This window comes from Phlebotomus papatasi, chromosome 2, assembly GCF_024763615.1.
Source record: "Phlebotomus papatasi isolate M1 chromosome 2, Ppap_2.1, whole genome shotgun sequence".
Taxonomy (NCBI): Eukaryota; Metazoa; Arthropoda; class Insecta; order Diptera; family Psychodidae; genus Phlebotomus; species Phlebotomus papatasi.
Window position 1 is genome coordinate 21,251,583 of NC_077223.1, and position 19,637 is coordinate 21,271,219.

At 34.5% G+C, this 19,637-nt stretch overlaps 1 protein-coding gene across 1 annotated transcript in view; it reads left to right on the forward strand.

Annotated features, from left to right (window-relative positions):
* LOC129803034 (trace amine-associated receptor 1) overlaps nucleotides 1-19,637 on the forward strand; it is a 141,159-nt gene that overhangs the window by 45,682 nt on the left and 75,840 nt on the right. The window contains exons 3-4 of the mRNA XM_055849348.1: nucleotides 17,851-18,091; nucleotides 18,216-18,341. Of these exons, the coding sequence (XP_055705323.1) occupies nucleotides 17,870-18,091; nucleotides 18,216-18,341 (348 nt within the window). The 5' untranslated portion in view covers nucleotides 17,851-17,869. The remainder of the gene's footprint in view (nucleotides 1-17,850; nucleotides 18,092-18,215; nucleotides 18,342-19,637) is intronic.

The following is a 19,637-nucleotide window of genomic DNA, read 5'->3' on the forward strand; positions in this document are numbered from 1 at the left end:
TCTTTCAAACTGAAATAAGATATGTTTGTTCCTTTCTGTCAAATGAAAATGGAAATTTCAATTTCAATTTGAAATTTCATTTGACAGAAAGGGACAGTTACACCTGATTTCAGTTTGAAAGAGTAAAAGGTAAAATTTCAATCGATTGAATTTCATTAAATTGAAAAGGTGTGCCAGCGCCATAATGAATAATTTTTGCATATTTAATTAGTCTGGGAAAGTAATAAACAAAATTTTGTCCACGCTTGCTTTTTAGGATGTCCATTACCAACGATTTTATTCACTGGAAAATTATTAATTAACAAAGGCTGAATATTATTTTTCTACGAAGAGGGGTGTGGCCTAATTTTAGTGAATAGGTTGCAATATAACATTATCGCACATACGATTGCAGTGGTCTTAAGTTATTCAAGCCTTTTGTATAGTTCTTTATTAAACAATGAGAAAATAGTAAGATCTACATTAAGGTTTACAATAACAAACCATAACTTTGGAAAGGGTGTGTCCTGTTTTATCATGGATTTTTAAATTACGTAATTTATCTTTAGTATACACAGAAAAAATATTTTGTAAAATTGTTCGTAAATGTTTGTGAAATCCTATGGAGGACTTACGAAATGCTCGTGAATCATATAACCCTCAAACAAGTTCGTAAAATTTGGTACTTTTTTCACAAACATTGTTCGTAAAATGATCATTTGACGAACATTTTTTGTACTTTTACTAACATTTGTTCGTAAATGTTTGTTTTGCCATACAAACAAAAATTTACGAACAAATACGACAAATGACAAAATTTTACGAACAGTTTTTTGTGTGTTTACGAATATTTACGAACAAATGTTTGTAAAAGTACAAAAAATGTTCGTCAAATGATCATTTTACGAACAATGTTTGTGAAAAAAGTACAAAATTTTACGAACTTGTTTGTGGGTTATACAATTCACGAGCATTTCATAAGCCTGCCATACGATTTTACAAAAATGTACGAACAATTTTACAAAATATTTTTTTCTGTGTAATTAAATTTAAAAAGGTATTTTTTAAATTGCATTTATATGAATATTTTATTATTCTGCATTCAACACGTTATGTTTTCAAAAGAATTAGTCAACTGAACGTTAATGAAAAAGAGGAAAAGTCATATAAATTTTTAGAGTTGGCATAATTGAATTTTTATTAAATAGGATATTATCAATGGGAAATTAATTAATAAAAGCAATCATGATTTGCGTATTTGAATATATATTTTTCTATTATTATTAATGTCAAAAAGAAATTATCGGTCGAGCATTTGTGGGATTAATTCATTCACTCTCATTGACAATTCCAATAAAATCACACCCTTTGACCGCTTTATTGGATGTTCCCTCGTGCATAAAATCAAATGATTGAGCACACGGTTGGAAAATTCATGGAAAAATTTCAGCCTTTCGCCATTTAAGGGGTGCTTATGCCATTTGTTCGCCCCCATTGACTTTTCCATGAAATACCGCCGTTACAGATTGAGAGAAAGAAATCGTGTGGAATTTACAATGCGTGACGACTCGTGAATGCCAAAATCAATAACCACGTGGTTTTCTGCTTCATTTGAACATCTCGTCCCAGATCTATTTCCCAGTCGTACTTTTGCTTCCCCTTCTGTGGAGAAACTTATAAAAGACTTGGTCAATTTCACACAGTTGCAATGGAAGGGGTGTAACTTAGTTTGAACAAATTTTCAAGAAACGCAATAAAACTTTCAATTTGCTATTACTAATAATTTATTCACTTTTTTTTTACACGGTTTCACCCTAATTTGTAGTTTTCTGATATAAGTTGAGAATACAAATTTTATTTCAATTGAGAAATGACATAATATAAAATTTTAAGACACTGAGGCCATTTACATCACCGCATTAGATTGGGATTTGTTTAATTTTTCTCGATATAAACGGCAAATCCAATACGACCCCTCGTATCGAATTGGATTGGATTTAAATTGTCCCAACTGTCCCAAATATTTTCGGAACGCGCGAAGCGAAATTCGGAGTTGCATTTGCCGTTAAAACTAACCTCATCATTTGTGTTGTTTTGGTAAGGAAGTCGCACAAAATAAAATTTTCAGGACTTTTTTTTTGTGTATTGTGCAAGGATATGGGCAACGACAAGTTTAAAAGAGGTGGCAAAGCAAGGAGACTAAGCTCCTCTTCTAAATTGATCAGGAGAAGGAGGTTGTTGTGATGATAACTAAAAAAATCGCAACCAAGAAGTTTTTGCAGAGTTCCTTAAACAAGGATATGAACGTAATATTAAGCAAATTGTGTAGTTAAATTTAAGAATCTTAAGCAAAATATCCAACTTAAAAATCGAAAATATTATTTTTAACCTCACAAAAATGGCATCCCGCTAAAAATCCAATTCAATCTCAACAGTACGATGTAAACAGACAAGATTGGATTCGGATTTTGGGACAATCCAATCTCAATCTAATGCGACGATGTAAATGGCCTCACTGATAACTTTTTTTTGCGAAGGCACTGTTTTCTTTATAACTTCTCAAATTTGAATTCTCGAGGTTTTAAACAAAAAAAAAACGGTTCAGGGAAAAGTGGGGCAGTAATAAACATGGGGTAGTTGTAGACACTGCGATTTTTTAATTAAATTATTAGACTTCAGATCTATCTATATGAATTCACAGTTACCAGAGGAAAGCGCGTTACCTTGGCACGATTCAAGCCAAGGTATTCAAATGAGTTGTCCATTTTTTTTTCTATGTTTTTAAACTTATTTCACTCTTTTCGCTCTTTTCTGGAAATTTGAGGCATCAGACTAGTAATTAAAATACTATAATCTTATTATGGGCTAAATTCATTTCAAAAACATTAAGAAATGAATTGTTCGAAGTTTGAGTCGTCCGAACACTGAGAAAAAAGGGGGTGCGATTAACTTTTTTCCTCGTAACTTTAACATTTTTTAGGTGTAAAAATATATTATTATTTTTTTATGTTAATTTAACACCTTTTTTAGTGTAAATTAATATGAAAAGGGTAACTTTAACCCCCAATACACCTACAAAGGGTAATATTTACACCGATTTCGGATCAATTATACAGGGTAAAATTAACATTTCCTGATTGTTATTTTAACTTTTTCGGATTTCTCTCAGTGAAGGTACCTCGCATTTTCCTATAGGGATCCTAATCCACTAAAGAACTGATCAGTGTTTATAACCACCTCGTGTTTAATATTTTCCTATTTTCTTCTAATATATAAATTAATCAAAATTTCTTAAGTACCTTAAGTATCTTAAGGATCAATGTAATTTTAGAATAGGGAATTTGAAACCATTTACAATTTGGAATTTTGAGTTCTACATCTTCTTTTATGTTTGCCAAAGAAAAAAAACTACAATGAAAAGCTGTCCTTTTTCTTCTCGTTCATTCTTTTCTTCAACTTCGTGATCTTTTTTTTTCTCTTTGTCAATTTGAAACAGTGAGGAAATCTCAAATGTTTCAAATTGACAATGATTCCGAATAACCCCATTTTACCCTATTTTTCATCTAAATTTTTATGTACTCTCATATTTTGTTGTTTCAGGATGTAAGTTCTCAGAAAAATAGTTTGCAAATATCTTATAAAATCTTATTGCCCCACATAGTTAAGTAACAACATGTTATGGTGATATGCTACCCCTATCACCATAGAAAATCTTATGCAATCTTGAAAAACTAGTGTAGTCGGTAATCTAAATCTAAGTCTGTATCAAGAGTAAGGTATAAAAATGAAAGAGAAAACTATGTGTCTTTTAGCACAATTTATTGAGAAATTCCAATAAAAATGAGACGTGAAAAGTGTTTTACAAGAATCTTGTACACTCTGAAAATAATCGAGTAAAACTTACTCGAATCGATGTTAAATTAACTATTTTTCGTTGTGATTTTCGATCAACTATATTTTAGAGTTGATTTTACTTCTATTTTGGTGTAATATTCGAAAGAGTTGTTTTAACTTTTTTTTCCTAAAATTTACATGACAAAAGAGTGTAAATAATGCTTTTCAAGACTGAAATTAATCCGTTTTAAGAGTTAAAATTACTCGTTTTAAGAGTTTAAAAAATTCTTTTTTAAGAGTTAATATAACTCTTTCAAAAATGGATAATTTTTGCAATTCTATGTTTTTTCTTTTTTTATCGTTTTCTTTATAATTATTTTCTTAACCTCAAGTTCCTTATGTTCCGAGCGAAATGTCTTCATGAAACAATGTTAGGCATATTTCTAGTTCAATCAACAAAAAAATTACAAGATTTCTTAGAAGATATTTTTACAAAATCTCATGCTATCTGCAAGAACTAGAAATTAAAAAAATATTGTTACAAAAACAGACAGCAGAGATTTAAAGGATTAACTTATAATTGATCGATGTTCTCTATTCCCTGGAAATATGTATGGGTTTCCCAAGATGCTTGAAAAAATGTATATAGATTTTCTGAATTTTCTAAAAATATGTATGCACTGAGAGAAATCCGAAAAAGTCAAAATAACATTCCGGGAATCTTAATTTTACCCTGCAGTAATTATCCGAAATCAGTGTAAATATTACCCTTTTTAAGTGAATTATGGGTTAAACTTATTGTTTTTTCATGTTGATTTTACCCTCAAAAGGTGTAAAATTAACATTAAAAAATTTTGATATATGTTTACCCCTAAAAAGTGTTAAAGTTATGACGAAAAAAAGTTAATCGTAGCCTCTTTTTTTTCTCAGTGTGGGTTCTCCAGGTTCTCTATGAGTCTCCCGTAGATCCCCTGAAAAAAATGTATGGGTTCCTGAGGATTTCTGATTGTTTCTCGGTTTCCTCGTGGTCCTGGTGGGTTTGGTTCAAGATCCCCGAAATAAGCTGTATCACTCAAATCAAGAATGGGCTAGTGTAATAGGGTTTATGCATATAGAATAGCTCCCGAGAATCTCGATTATGTGCTGGACACACCTACGACTTTAGCCAAAAGACGGCTTATGCCCAACGCACAATAACTTCTGTTTTGTAAACATGTTTTACACATTTCAATGAGAGTGAGTGAGATGTAGATCTAGTCATCTCGCTCATCAATAGACAGAAAGACAGATATATACATAGATAGATAAACAGATAGATATATGACAGTCTCATCTCAGTGTACAATGGTTCAGTCCTTATAATGAGAAGTCCCACCGAAGGTGAGGATAATAATAATAATAATAATAATAATAATAATGCTGGCACAACATTCCATGAAGGAACTAGACCTTCCCACAAGGGGATTTCTAGATACGCATTTTTATTTTTTCTTGTACGGGATGAGGTTGTCAGTCCCATGCTCGTGGAATCAAGTGCAGTGAAGCTCACTGGATGCAATCCGAACACCTTTAACGCCGGAAAAATTCCTGGTGACCTAAAAAGGATTCGAACCCAGGACACTTGCATCATAGATCGAGTGCCCTACCACTTGACCCATTGAGTGCCCTTGAGGTGAGGATACCGAGCTAAAAATGACAGTTTGGTTAAAGTTGAGCGTTAAAATAACTCTTAACAAAGTGTTAAAACGAGTGTCGGAAATAAAGGAGAGGTGGATCCCAACCCAACTCAAGTATATCGTGACCTCACGACATTCTGCAGCCCATCAGCATCCATTTGCAATTATTATTATTATTAATCGTGTCGGAATACTTGTTACAATGTAATCATGTTATATTGCTGCTGTTGTATCCCATGTTGGAAGTATCCGCTAAGTCCATGTGTAGACCGCCCAGGAGCGCCTTCCCCGTGCTGTGGATGTTTCTTCCATGCTCCCGGAGTTTTTTGGCGGAGGCGGTGCATAATTTGCAATAATCATGTCTCCAGAACAGTTCTGTTTAGAGGTTCAATTCCCGAAGCGAGTTATTTTACTATGTTTGGCGCCGAATTGTTTATGCACCTCAAACGCTTTTCCGTATTAGATGTAAGCACCACAAATATCTCCGTTCATCCTCATCACCGCGCTATTCACGAAGAAGGTGGAGTACACTAACCTTTGTAGATACAAGAACCTTTGGGATACAAGAACCTTTCGAGTGCTCTTTGCGCTCAACAATAAACACCTTTGTTTTATTGGAATCTGCTTAAAAGCGACTTAACTCTGGAGTTGTGCCACTTATCAAATTTTTGAACAACTTCTCATTTTGTGTCCATACCTACATATACTAAATGTATCCTTCAAAGCTCTGAAAAAATAATTTATTTAATTTATTGATATAACAAACTTTATTTGGCACTTAGATATTATGTAAAAGTTTCGCAACTAAAAAAACCATAAAGCTGGAAAAAAAATCAAATCGTCACTTTGATTGCAAATGTGCGATCAACTAGAAGAATGAGTAGGGAAATCTCCCATGTAGAGGTGGGTTTTGAGAAGGAAATTTCAAATAGCAAGATTTTCCAACATGCTTTTCCCTTTCTTTTTCCTACTACTTCCTTCTGCATGTTGGAATGTGTCTTCTTTTTGCTCTCTATCTGGGAAAATGTGCTCTGTTGAAATATATTTAAAATTTTTCCAGAGATTTTAAGTGTGAAACTTATTCACAGAAGAAATCAACTTTAGCGAAAATTGCCATAAATTCTATTTGTATCGTGTTGAATAGTTCTTTTTCTCTTTAACCGACAAGTGCACTTTTCTGTAGAAAATCTTGTATTTGATTTTTTTTCATGAGGGCTTGAAAGGAAGTTTTCACATTGTCAGAAGGTGGCTGGAAAAAGTTTTGGGTATATGAACTATATGAAAAGTTCTGCACTCTTTTACATGCTAATTCAATCAAATAACGCACAAATGCACTTCAATGGAAAATATCTTCAGCTTGTTTGTCACTCGAGATTTTTCTTGATTTTTCCATATTTCATTCGTCTTCGAGGGTACATGCTTTCGACACAGTCATATTTTTCATCTCCAGAAAATACTCAAAAGAAACTGTGAAGAAAATGTCTCACAAGACTTTATTTATGATCATGAAATACAAGAGTTGGATTTGGTTTTTAAATTTACTCTTTATGGACCATTAAGTGTAGATTTTAGCATCTTCCTTCTACTGTTTTTCTTTTTTTTCAGCACTTGTATGTATTGTATCTGGAAAAATATTTTTCTGTCAATTTCAAAGTTTTTCCTGCTTTTTCCAGTCTTACTTTCTTCCCCTTAGCGGCATCATTTGTTGAAACTTTCACAGTTCTTGACGGTAATTTAATCATATTCCCTCCCAAAGAAGCTAAAGGGATCCCGCGAGGAAATAAAAATAAAAAAAACGAAGGCATTGACTTATATTTCTGTTCGTAACATAAATGAGAAATGGGTATTCTTTTCATTGTATTTTCAAGAGCGTCTAAAGTTTTCTTGCTTTTTATGTTGGGGAAAAGGAACAGAGTTGTAGGGCAACTAGATAATTGTTTGAAAAGAAAAAATTGAAAAAAAATTAGAAAGCTTTGTCAGAAAAAAGGGGTGGCAAAGCGTCCCAGGCTTTGCGAAATGCTCGAACTCATAACTTAGATGCTATACCTCAAAAGTACTTTCGCATCATTTACCGTTTACCGGTACACAACCGATTTGAATCGATTCACAAATCACTCAATAGGTTCCACAAAATACTTTAAAGAGTAGTGAAAATTATATTCGAACAAAAGTTACTTATCGGTAAATAACCGGTTCACAACCGATTTAAACCTATTTATAAATCTCTCAAAATATTTCTCAACACCTCAGGAGTAATTTAATTGAATTTCGTATAAAAATTATTTATCGGTTATGAACCGGTTCATTACCGATTCAAAACCGGTTGGAACCGGTTCATTACCGATTCAAAACCGGTTGGAACCGGTTCAATTTTATAGAAAATTCCAAGACCTTTCCAACGAGCCAAAACATGACCCTATTTGCTTGATAAATGCGCTGTCTAGTGTCTTTTTAACATTTGACCTTGAAAGATCGTTACTAGGAATGATTCAACGGTACAAGCTGAAGTCGAAGTGGGAAATTCAGTCTAATTTTTTGTTCTTCAATTTGACTTTATTTTGCCAACGTTTCGAACCTGGATGGGATCTTCTTCAGAGCCTATTACATACAAATTCAATCCTTTACTAAATAATTCTTTGGACAATTGTTTAAATTTCTTTGGGACTTTAACTCACATCAAAGTCCTTAGGAGAACCACCGTCTCTGAAAGAGTAAAATGTAGTGCAATTTTGTGTATTTCCTTGACGGTGGTTCTCCTAAGCACTTTGAAGTGAGTTAAAGTCCCAAAGAAATTTAAACAATTGCCCAAAGAATTATTTAGTAAAGGATTGAATTTGTATGTAATAGGCTCTGAAGAAGATCCCATCCAGGATCGAAACGTTAGCAAAATAAAGTCAAATTGAAGAACAGAAACTTAGACCGAATTTCCCACTTTGACTTCAGCTTGTATACATCTACGATCGAAATATAGCACTAGATTCAACGGTATTAGGTGAGATTCTTAACAATCTCACCTACTATAATCCTAACAAAATTTCATGTCGTCCGATCGACCTCAAACTTGGCCAAAATGTGTTTTAGCACTTCCTGATCACGAATATATATGTGGCTATTTTACGTTCCCGGCCGGCCGGCTGGCCGGCCGGCCGGCCGCTCTTTGGAGCTTAATAGCTCCTAAACTAAAAAAGATATCGACTTGCGGTTTTCGGCAAAGGTTATATATCGGGTGAAAATTGCAACTTGGTGCATTGACCCCCCACCCCCCACCCCTCCTTCCGCCATTTTGAAGACCCCCCTTTTTTTGTTTTCTCAATAGCTCCGCCCCTATGGCATCGAGCGGGCTCAAATTTTAGTATGTTATAGCTGGGCCTTAGAGCTTTCCATCAATACCAAACTTAAGGTCCCCCGACCCCCCTGACCCGAGCTATAAGGGTCCAAAAAAAATTTCTTAAAATGGCCATAACTCCGGTTCTAATTGTCAGAATTTAAAAAGTGAGGGCTTTTTGGAAAGCTCTCGTGAAATGCCACTTCTCCTTCTAACATCGCAAGTTCATAAAACCACCGCTAGGGGCGCTATTATTAAAAAGAAAATTTTTAAATCTTAAAAGTTAAATAACTCAAAAATTCCATTGTGCATCGGGCTGAAATTTTGGTATGTTGTAGCCGTTGATTATACCTATCAAACAAAAAAAGCCTTAAGTCGATCTAAAACCCCTGACCCGAGCTATAAGGGGTCAAAGTTCGAACATTGACCGGCCTCTATCTCCGGTTCTAACTAACATAGCGACCTAAATTTTACCTTTTTGGTTTCGTCTCGATGAGCACTTTCAGATGGAAGTTCAAAAAGTCACCACAGGTGGCGCTGTGATAGCGTTAAAATTCATCGAAATTCAAAGTCACTTTTCTCAAAAACGGCATTGTGCAAGTTAATCAAATTTTAGTATGTTGTAGTCCAGTCTAGGACGTTTCCAAAATGGTGCGTATGTGGGCTGTGGTTTCAATAGAACCGGAGATATGAGGGGTCAAAGTTCACAACATTCAAAAAATCATATCTCCGGTTCTATGTGACCGATTTTGATGAGTGAGGCCTTAAACGAAAGATCTCACCAAATACTACAACTTTCTAGAATATTTGAACTTCGTGGGACCAACACCAGGGGCGCCACAGTCGAAAAACCAATTTCAATATCACATAACCTCAATTATCTCGACTGTCGCTGGACCGATTTTGATGATTACTTCGACATAATTGTAGAGAACATTTGTCTCTACATTTCGTCCATACATCATTTTCCGCTCAGACTACGCTATCACTCCGATTTTGCCGTTTAAGTGTGAAAAAATTGATTTTTCCCATAATAACGCTTTGAAATCACTCAGATGCCAATTTGACTGCCTCTACTCCACAAAGACACTTAAAATAGGGTTTTAAATGGAAAGTCCCGCAAAATACAACAATTCTTTGATATAGTTGAAGTTCAACAAATCACTACTTGGGGCACTCTGGATGAAAAAACAAGTTAAGAAACAAAAAACCTCGCTTATCTTGGCTTCTGAGTAATCGATGAGATCATGTTCTATAGGAAAATTATAGAGAACATTCTGGTCTACATTTCACCCATATATCACTTTTGTGCCAGTTCATCCAAATCCTTGATATTTTGGTTTATATACAAAATTTGTATAATTTCACGAATTTGATTCAAGATAACTGAATGGCGTCTCCCAACTTCAGCTCTAAATCGAATTTGCATGCACTCCGAGTTAGCTCACGTTAAGAATCTCACCTACATAAGCCGGTTAGGATTATCTGTCCCTTTTCGCACATGGTTAAATATCCGCCTGGATAATCTCTAAAACATATCCAAAAATAAAAAAAATCGCACGACGCGTTTTCGAGCAATCCCAAAAAAAACATGGTTTTGGAGGAGAAGGGGAGGGGTGGGAGGGAAAATGAGGGCCATGTTAACGATCCTTGGGTCGACTTATGGGGGGGGGGGGTCCGCCGAAGGTCCCAAGTCGCTATTTCTTACCGTTTGGCCTCTGGAGCTGGCGACAGTCGGACGGACAAAGGGACAGGCGGACAAACAGCGTGACATTTCTCAGAAATCGTCTGAAACGTGCAGATTTGTTGACAAAAGTGGTCTCCGGGGTGTAGAAGGTGGAAATTGGGGGAGGGGGGGTGAAAAAATCGAGGGATTATATATACTGTTCTCTCCGTGGAGTTCGAGCAGTAAAACTAATGTTGGATATGAAGAATCTTTAATATTTTCAAATAACATTTATTAATAATGACTTAAAAATTTTGAAGGAAAACCACTGATGCTTCTCTAAATCTAAAATAAAATTGCAAGCAAAATTTTTCGAAAGGCTTTTGCTCGTACTGAAGTTTCAACAGACCAATTCAATTAAGAATTGAAGGAATTTAGACTTAATATCTACTAAAAAGGATATATTTTTAGATGGAATACGTTATTCATTGAATATTCAAAGGTTCATTTTTGTATCTCTTGAAATTTAGTATGCACATTTATCACGAATAATCATGTTTTATTGTAAATTTATTACTGATATCATATTTCTCTCATCTGAGCGAACACCAAAGATCACTTTTTCATTGTGTTTTTATTCGTTTATTCCGGAATTAAATAGATGTCAAAACCATGACCCTTTCGAAGGGTACCTGGTGACCCTTTCAAAGAGTCAAATATGATCCATCCTTTGGAAAAGGGTCAATTTGACCCTTTTATTTTTACCAGTGTATGCCATTAGGTGTTTTCTTGGATTAAAGCTGATCGAATCGTGTACAGTCACCTTTTTTTCAAGAATTTGGAACAGACAATTCTATCCACGGAAAAAGAAAACGAAACATAGGGGGAAGTGGGGCACTTTTGAAAGCGGGGCACCTTTGAAATTGTGATTTTTCTCCTATATTTAAGTGGAATTGAGCCATATCATAATGCAATTTAAGTTCTCAATTTGTTTGTGAAGCTAAATTATATCACGATAATTCTCAACTTTATTTAGAAATAGGTGAAATATCGGAAATATCCCAATTTCAAAGGTACTCCACTTTAAAAGGTGCCCCACCTCCCCCTAAATTCAAACGTGAAAAGAATCTTTTATCTGTATAAAATGCAATTTGACTTTTCAACTCTGTTGGTGGAGTTTCCATCTTCCCGAAGTACTTCATCGTCATCGCATCATCGTAAACTGTAAATTAACAAGAGCGCCTTTCGAGAAAGACTGAGAATTGAGCAATTCTGGAAGGCAACTCACTTCCCTGTTCATCTTGGCCTCCATCCAGGAGATGTTTCGTGTTTGTTGCTGAGGAAACTTTCAGTAATAGCAAATAAATAGCACTGAATAACACATTCATTTTCACAAATGCTCCACTTTTCTATTATCCTGCCTTTGGGGGTTTGTGCGGAGGAGGATTTCCAGGGACAATGTTGTTGGTATGTTTTTGTAGAATTTTGAGGTGAATCCTGAATAATAGCTCCTCGGAGTTGTCTATCAAAAAAATGGCAACCCTCAAATGCCTTACCCTTGGTCATTTTACACTCAAATTCTCTCCTACTTTCTTGGTCACTTGTTCAATGGGCTACCCCTTTGAGAAATCTGCCATTTTCACTGTTGAGGAAAATGGTGCGAAAGGGACATTTTGGATGAACAAAAAGGCCTAACAATGATACATTTTCTTGTCGCTCATTCAACATTTCCCCACTTAACCATTCGCTCGAAAATCACTATTCAAGACTTGTTAGCACTTTAGGAAAATTGTCTACCATAAATTATAGTCTGTGGTCGGTAGATTTTCAGGGACAATCTCTTACTCGAATGCGGGGTTTTCCTTTCAAAATACTGGGATTTAAGACAATTCATAGAATTGAGTCTTCTCCTTTGCCAAGCGCCAAGAACAATCCTCTGTCAGATGACTAAAAACTCAATTAAGGTGTATTCAGTGCTGTAAGTTAATTTATAATTGAGGCCCTTTTCGCATTTTAATAGCTCCACTCTTGAAAAGGATTCAGAATAATTTCACATAAACTAATAAATGAAAGAAAAGGTATGCTAACCACTAATTATTTAAGTGCTTTTTGCGGAAATTATGGTTAGTTATTTTCCTTTGTTTTATTGTAATATTTTGACGAAATTGTTATATCACTTTTCACCCAAAAATTTTAATTAAATTTAAAAAAGTGTAATCACAATGCTGCAACTTAGAAAATTCTTCCTCTAAATTAAGGGGGTATCCAAACAATAAAAGCAAAAATTTCCCATATTTAGTAGGAATATTTGTAATGTGACGCAAAAGTTATATGTAGGTTCAATTCCTACATCATACCCGGTATAGATAAAAACCGTTGAAATTAAATTAAAATTACGTAAAACAGAATAGGGTAAGTGTACCAAATTTCGGTCAGCTTGAAATTTCGGCTACTTGTTTTATTCCTCAAATTTTCGTGAATTTTTAGTTTTGCATACTTTAGAGATTATAGGGTAAGTGTGCCAAATTTCGGCATAGTTGCATGCAAGCTTCAAAGTCTCAAGTTTGAAATGTAATATTTTAAATACAAATTGATTTTTTTTATTCTTTCTTTTGTAAAAGTGTTGCTTAGAACCTTGTAAAGAGTTTACCGTCTTTATTTACTCTAAAATCATTCTTAATACATTTTAAAATGAATAAAAATGTAGACATAGCTTTGGTGCCCTATTTCGGCCACCTTCATTCTCATAGTTCCTTGCTCTTCAGGAATTATTCCAATACCTTTTTCACGTCATCTCGTTTGTCGAAGCTACATTTTCTGTTCTTCTTTTGCATTGTATAATCTCTAGAGTACGTAAAATCTAAAAGTTCATGGAAATTCGAGAAACAAAAAAAGTGGCCGAAATTGCAAGCTTGCCGGAATTTGGCACACTTACCCTACAATGCAAAAAAAACAAAAGATGTCGCTTCAATGAACGAGATAATGTAGAAATGACCACTAAAAAGATCTTACACAAGGGCAAGAAACTACTAAAATCATGGTGGCCGAAATATCAACCAAAGCGTTATCTATATTTTTATTCATTTTAAAATGTATTAAGAAAGCTTTTAAAGAAAACAAAGTCGATAAGCTATCTACAAGGTTCCATAGGCAATGCTCTGTGAAAAGAAGTAACAAAAAAATCAATCTCTATTAAAAATATTACATTTTAAACTTAAGACTTTGGCGCTCCCATGCTCCCTGAAATTTGGTACACTTGCCTATACATTTTACAGATTTTCCAACGCAACAATACAAAAAAAGAGATAGTAAAGTGTCTCAGCTTTCCAGAATGCTCAAACTCACGAGATACAGTTCTCTGTGAATTATATTTCTGGATATTTTTTGAGTGTAAACCAATTCATTACCGATGAAATTAATTTACAAATCGGAAAACTATTCTGAACTAGAAAATTGGGTAAGAAGTGTTCCTTTTTGTTATTGTCAACATGCTTACGCGAAAATAAACAGGGATATTTGTGAAATATAAATCAATTACGATTACTCGAACAATTTATTATCGATTGAAATACCGGTTGCAAAAATCTTGCCGTTCAAAGTGATAGATCTTCCTTCGACCTGTAATAATTCAAAATGACGAATTTTTTGGTTATAGGTATGTATGTTTAGACACGGTGGCAGCCAAAATCCCGAAAGCCAGAATCCCGAATACCAAAATCCCGAAAAGACCAAAATCCCGAAAGCCAAAATCCCGAATGGCAAAATCCCGAATGTTCAAAATCCTGAAAGGGATGAAATTATGTGGAGGAAAATTTTTAAAATAATTCCCCAAGACACAGAAGATTTCTCTTTGCCTCCAGCAAGCGCGGGTGCAATCGTGGAAGTAGCTATGATACTTTTAAGAATTCAGGATTTTGTCTTTCGGGATTTTGGCCCATTCGGGATTTTGGCTTTCGGGATTTTAGCGTTCAGAATTTTGGCTTTTAGGATTTCAACTTCCGGGATTTTAACCGGGACCCGTTTAAACGATATGTTCGTCTGAACTACCTCTAAAACATATCCGAAAATAATTAAAATGCTTATGCCACTTTTTAGAAAAACCAAAAACAAGATGGTTTTGGTGGGAATGGAGAGGAATTAGGGGAAAAAGGCACAAAGACCGTCCAAGTTAATATTCATTTATAGTGGGGTTCTCGAAGACCGGAAGTCGAAATCTCATACTGTTTATCGATTTTCGAAAAAAATCCCATTTTCGAAAAAAAATAACCAATTCTACCAATCAAGACCGATATAACCGGATTCGAAATTTCAATATCTTTCCAAAAAATCCAAATTTAATCAAATGGGTTAAAAAATGAGCCCTCCAAGGTGATTGAATAATAACTCAATATGGCGATTTTTCCGAACATGGGTACCTATGCTTGGACGAAATATTCGCCTGGACTACCTCTAAAACATCTCTAAAAATCAAAGGAATATAAAATAAACCACATTAAATACACTATAGTCAATCAGAGAAAACAATAGACATAAATATTTTACAAAAAATAATTTTTGGTTCCATGTATAAATGATGCCTTATTTTAAAATAAAGTGCATTTTTTGAAGAAAAGACACATGGTAAATATAATAGGTGTGATTAGAAGGAATCACACCTAAAAAGTAGTATATTTATTCAATTTTTAACGGATTTGTTATTTATATATTATAATTTTAATTAATAGATTACATTGAAGGAATAAAAAAAATCTAAAATTAAAATAAATACAAATAATAATGAAAATTTGTTATGTTTTTGATGTCAAATGAGCCCTTGGTAATATTGATTATTCATGATAATAGTGTTTTGAGATATATTGGAGACAAAACACATATTTCTAAAAGAATTAGAACGTCTAACTCTCATGTTCAAATTAGTGAAAATGTGTTAATCTGCAAACAAAAATACCAAACCGCAATTTATATTGCCACCCATTGTTCGTGTTTGTCAACAAAATAAAATATGCGCTGGCAGTGGAGGTGCCTGGTGGGAAATTTTCGTGGTTTGTTTTCATTTTTGTGGTGAGAGTTCTTTTTTTTATCTACATATCCCCTCGTCTCGACACTCTGAGGACTATCGTTCATGAACAATATGATGATTTTCAGGGAAAACAATTTGGTGCATGTGTGTGAAAACAGCAGTTTTCAACCAGCATATCACAATTTCATTTACTACATACACCCCGCCACTTCCGTTTATGCCAGTGACTCAGAAAAGCGAGTGCCGAAGGACCAAATCGCGCCCCCAACAGCTAACGGCTAGGCAAATAGTTATGCAAAAAAGGGGCTGTGTGAGACAAAAACTTTAAAATATTTAGTGAAAATTCAGCAAGGGTGAATCTCCACCACAATTTGGCCGAGTGCCAAACTATGCTGCTGCTTTTAGATCTGCACAATTTTAAAGCACACATAGAAAATATTCGCATAGTGATTTTTACTAATCATCTGCAATTTCATTCAGATGAAAACATGTTGAATTTTATTAAAAAGTGACAGCAATGCAGCCTAGCTTTGCGAAATGCTCGAATTCATGACCGAGCTTTTATGGAAAGGACCTCTAATCGTTGTCTCTAACGAACATATACAAATAAATATCATGTTCTCTCTGGATATAATGACGGATTATTAAATTAATTGAATGAACGGACTAACATCGTGCCATCAAAAAACTCTAAACTCATCTGCTAACAGGTTATATTTGATTTTTTGACTTCTGGTGAATCTACTTTGAATATATTCGAATACTGTATCTGACGCAGTTGTATATTCTCTTCAGTATCTTCCGGTGTTCGTCAGAGGATTGTCTTCTTCTCAAACCAAAGACTAAATTTTTCTCCAAAGCTTTCAACCCTCGGAGGAAGACTGAGGAAGACTCATACCGAGAGAATCTGCTTTGAATATAGTTCTTTTTCATAAAAGAACTTCGAAAATCCAGCTAAAATTTTAAAATAAAAAAATTATAAAATATGGTTTTGAGTATTATATACTTTTATGCTTAAGAACTGGTATATTTTTTTCATTATTTTTGTAAACCCTGGTAGGGCATTCTGTAACCATATGACAACGTCATATGACAAATTTAAAATTTAACTTATGGTAAATTCTGAGGAATTTATCGAAAATCCCATTCAAATCACTTACTTAGATCATCATAGAACTCCTTGTAATAGCCAACCTATTCTCACGGGGAATTAACTATTAACGGCCGTCAACTGGAACTGAGTTAACATGTGTCGAATAGGCCGCACACTCTACATTACGTTGAAAAGAAAAATTAAAAAAATACGCTGTTTTTTTATATTTTTCACCAACGTAACACCCTAACTGTCGCGCTACAACCAATTACTGGTTTTGGCCTAACTTAAAACCCATCGCCACTTGAGTCTGTTATACCCACCTCTGTTCCTCAATTCATTAGTGCTAAGGAGTAGTGGTCCTGGCATTGTTGCGGCATTGCGAACTTGTATAAAACCAAGTGTTCTATAAACGTTCAATTTAGTTATACTCTAGCCCTACTTCTTTTATTGTTACTCGGATGCTATATTTAGTACAAGTTTTATTAAACTTAATACATATAGGGTAAGTGTGGCAAATTTAGGCATAGTTGCATATAAGCACCGAGGTCCTAGGTTCGAAATGCAATATTTTTAATTCATATTGATATTTTTTGTTACTTCTTTTTTCAGGAGGGTTGTGTGGAACCTTGAAGACTAGTTTATCATCTTTGTTTTCTTTAAATCACTTCCTAAAATATTGAAAAATTAATAATAATATGGACATTCGAAGATTACATACATAATTTTAATTAATTTATTTCCATGGCCGAAATTACACTCAAAGTGGCCAAAATTAGAAGCTGGCCGAAATTTGGCACACTTCTCCTATTGTTGATTCCATTTCATATTATATTACAGAATAGCAGCATATTGCGGACGAACTGATATTTAGTAAATTAATCTTTTCATGTTAATTGTTCTCCAAAAAAATCAACAACATATCCAACATACATTATTAATCGAAAATTCGATTTGGAATAATTCGGAATAAAGCCGTCATCATTATAATTTAGAACTGACATTCAGAAAATCTGAAAATGACCAGATTTTAAACAGTCTGTACTAAATTAAAGATATACTGTACTAAACATCCTTTGAGGTAAACTTATATAGTAAGCCTAATCCGTATTAAAATTTAGTAGTACTTGATGTTGATTCATTTGATAAGAAATTCCGAGAAATTTCTGACTCTGAGATTCTGAGTGTAATATTCTCAGCAGGAGGTAGCTTTAAAATAGAAAGGGAGGACTTATCAGTGTGTCTGTTTTTTTTCAGATTTGGATCCTTGCGGAGGATGGATCCAAAGGCGGGAGTTTGGCTAGTGGCGCCGTCCGTTCGTAATGCCAGCTGCTCCCATCCGCGCTTCTCCGCCAACTCCCTGTGGACCCTCGTGGGCCCCATGGAGGCCATTCAGGCCTTCCTTGTGCTCAGTCTCGCCGTGGGAATCATCGGTGCGAATCTCATGGTCATTCTCGTGATAAATAACCGTCGTTACTCACCATACATTCATCCTCAGGTGAGAACAACCTCTGGCAATGTTCCTTAAAATTTTTCACCTGAAACTGTATTTATTTCACATGGTGTCACACAAATTACCACCCACTGTGATTTTGGAAAACATAATGTCTCCTTTTCCACAGCCTCGCTATTTGCTGACTTCGTTGGCGCTTAATGACCTGGCGATTGGCGTTCTTATCACCCCGTTCGGTGTTGTGTCGGCGCTCTTTCATTGCTGGGCTTTCGGCGAAGTAGTGTGCCAAATTCAGGTGAGTCTCCGGCAATTTGTTGAAAAAACGCCCATCTTTTACCACATGCTCATCTCGCGCTTTTGCACCATCCATTTATTCTTATCTGAAATAATTGCCATGGGCTCTCCGCGTGCTCACGGCTCGTTTATCACCATCCTGAGAAGTAGTTAAGGACATGTGTAAATGCTGAGGGGAGTCACTTTTGTATGCCAATGAAGAATATATAGCATGAAATACAAATTTATTTCTCAACCGTTTCTTTTCTTTGGCCACTTTTTCTTATTCGGGAAACTTTGATGGCCACCACAAATTTTACCACAGTCTGAGCCAAGGAGAGATGAATGAAGTTGCCAGACAATTGTTCATTCTCTGGTCAATAAATTTTTCTTGCATTTGCAAAATGAAGGTCCAGGGTTTAAAGAGCACTTGTAAGAAATTGAGGAGAAAGATAAGTTAAAGAAGTATATCGAAAAAAGTTCGGTATTTGAATCAAATAAAAAAAAAATGAAAGTATACAAAAGTTTATAGAAAGTTTAACGATGAACAATCCAAATCAAGTGTTGCGGATTTTTCTATAGTTTTTTTATACTCATTTCTGTTTTTTCTTGCCCCTAACACGCCTTTTAGATCAGGAAATCTCATGATAATTTTTTTTTTCATTTTTAAACATGCTTTTATTTTCATAAATCGACTCATGCGTTAATATCCTTTAATTTTTCATATTTGACCTTTACGGTTTCTAAAGGTCAAAACTTTAAAAACTTTGTCTAATCAAGTCCTTGCTTAGCGGTATTACTAAAACATAAGTATATTATAGAAAAACTAGCCTGTATCATTATAGTTATTAGGTCCAATCAAGGATCTAAAACATCAACAAGCATTTAAATCAATTTAAATCCAAAATTCTCATCAGCTTTTTAAGCCCTAAGAAAATATCTAGTCATTTAAATTCTTCACAGCCTTTAAGAACTTTCATACAAAATATTTAAAATATAAATATTTTGATACAAAAATAAAGTAACGCTTTATTACTTTAATTTTATTTCTGTATGCAATACCAGTGTTATTATACCACTCAAATCTCAGAAAAGAATCCCTCAATCATTCCTGATTTTCACTACACTTTTCCCTTTTCCAATGTATCAAAATTTCCCAATGTTTTTATTCCATCACTGTGATGTACGTTTAAAAAAATGCTTCTGTTGTAAACAAAATTCTGCCAAAGAATTGTGCTAACAGTATATGTAAAGATCCTAGTGCTTTGCGCAAAAAACAACTCTGTGGTATGTTTTTATTTAATTTCCCTCATATCAG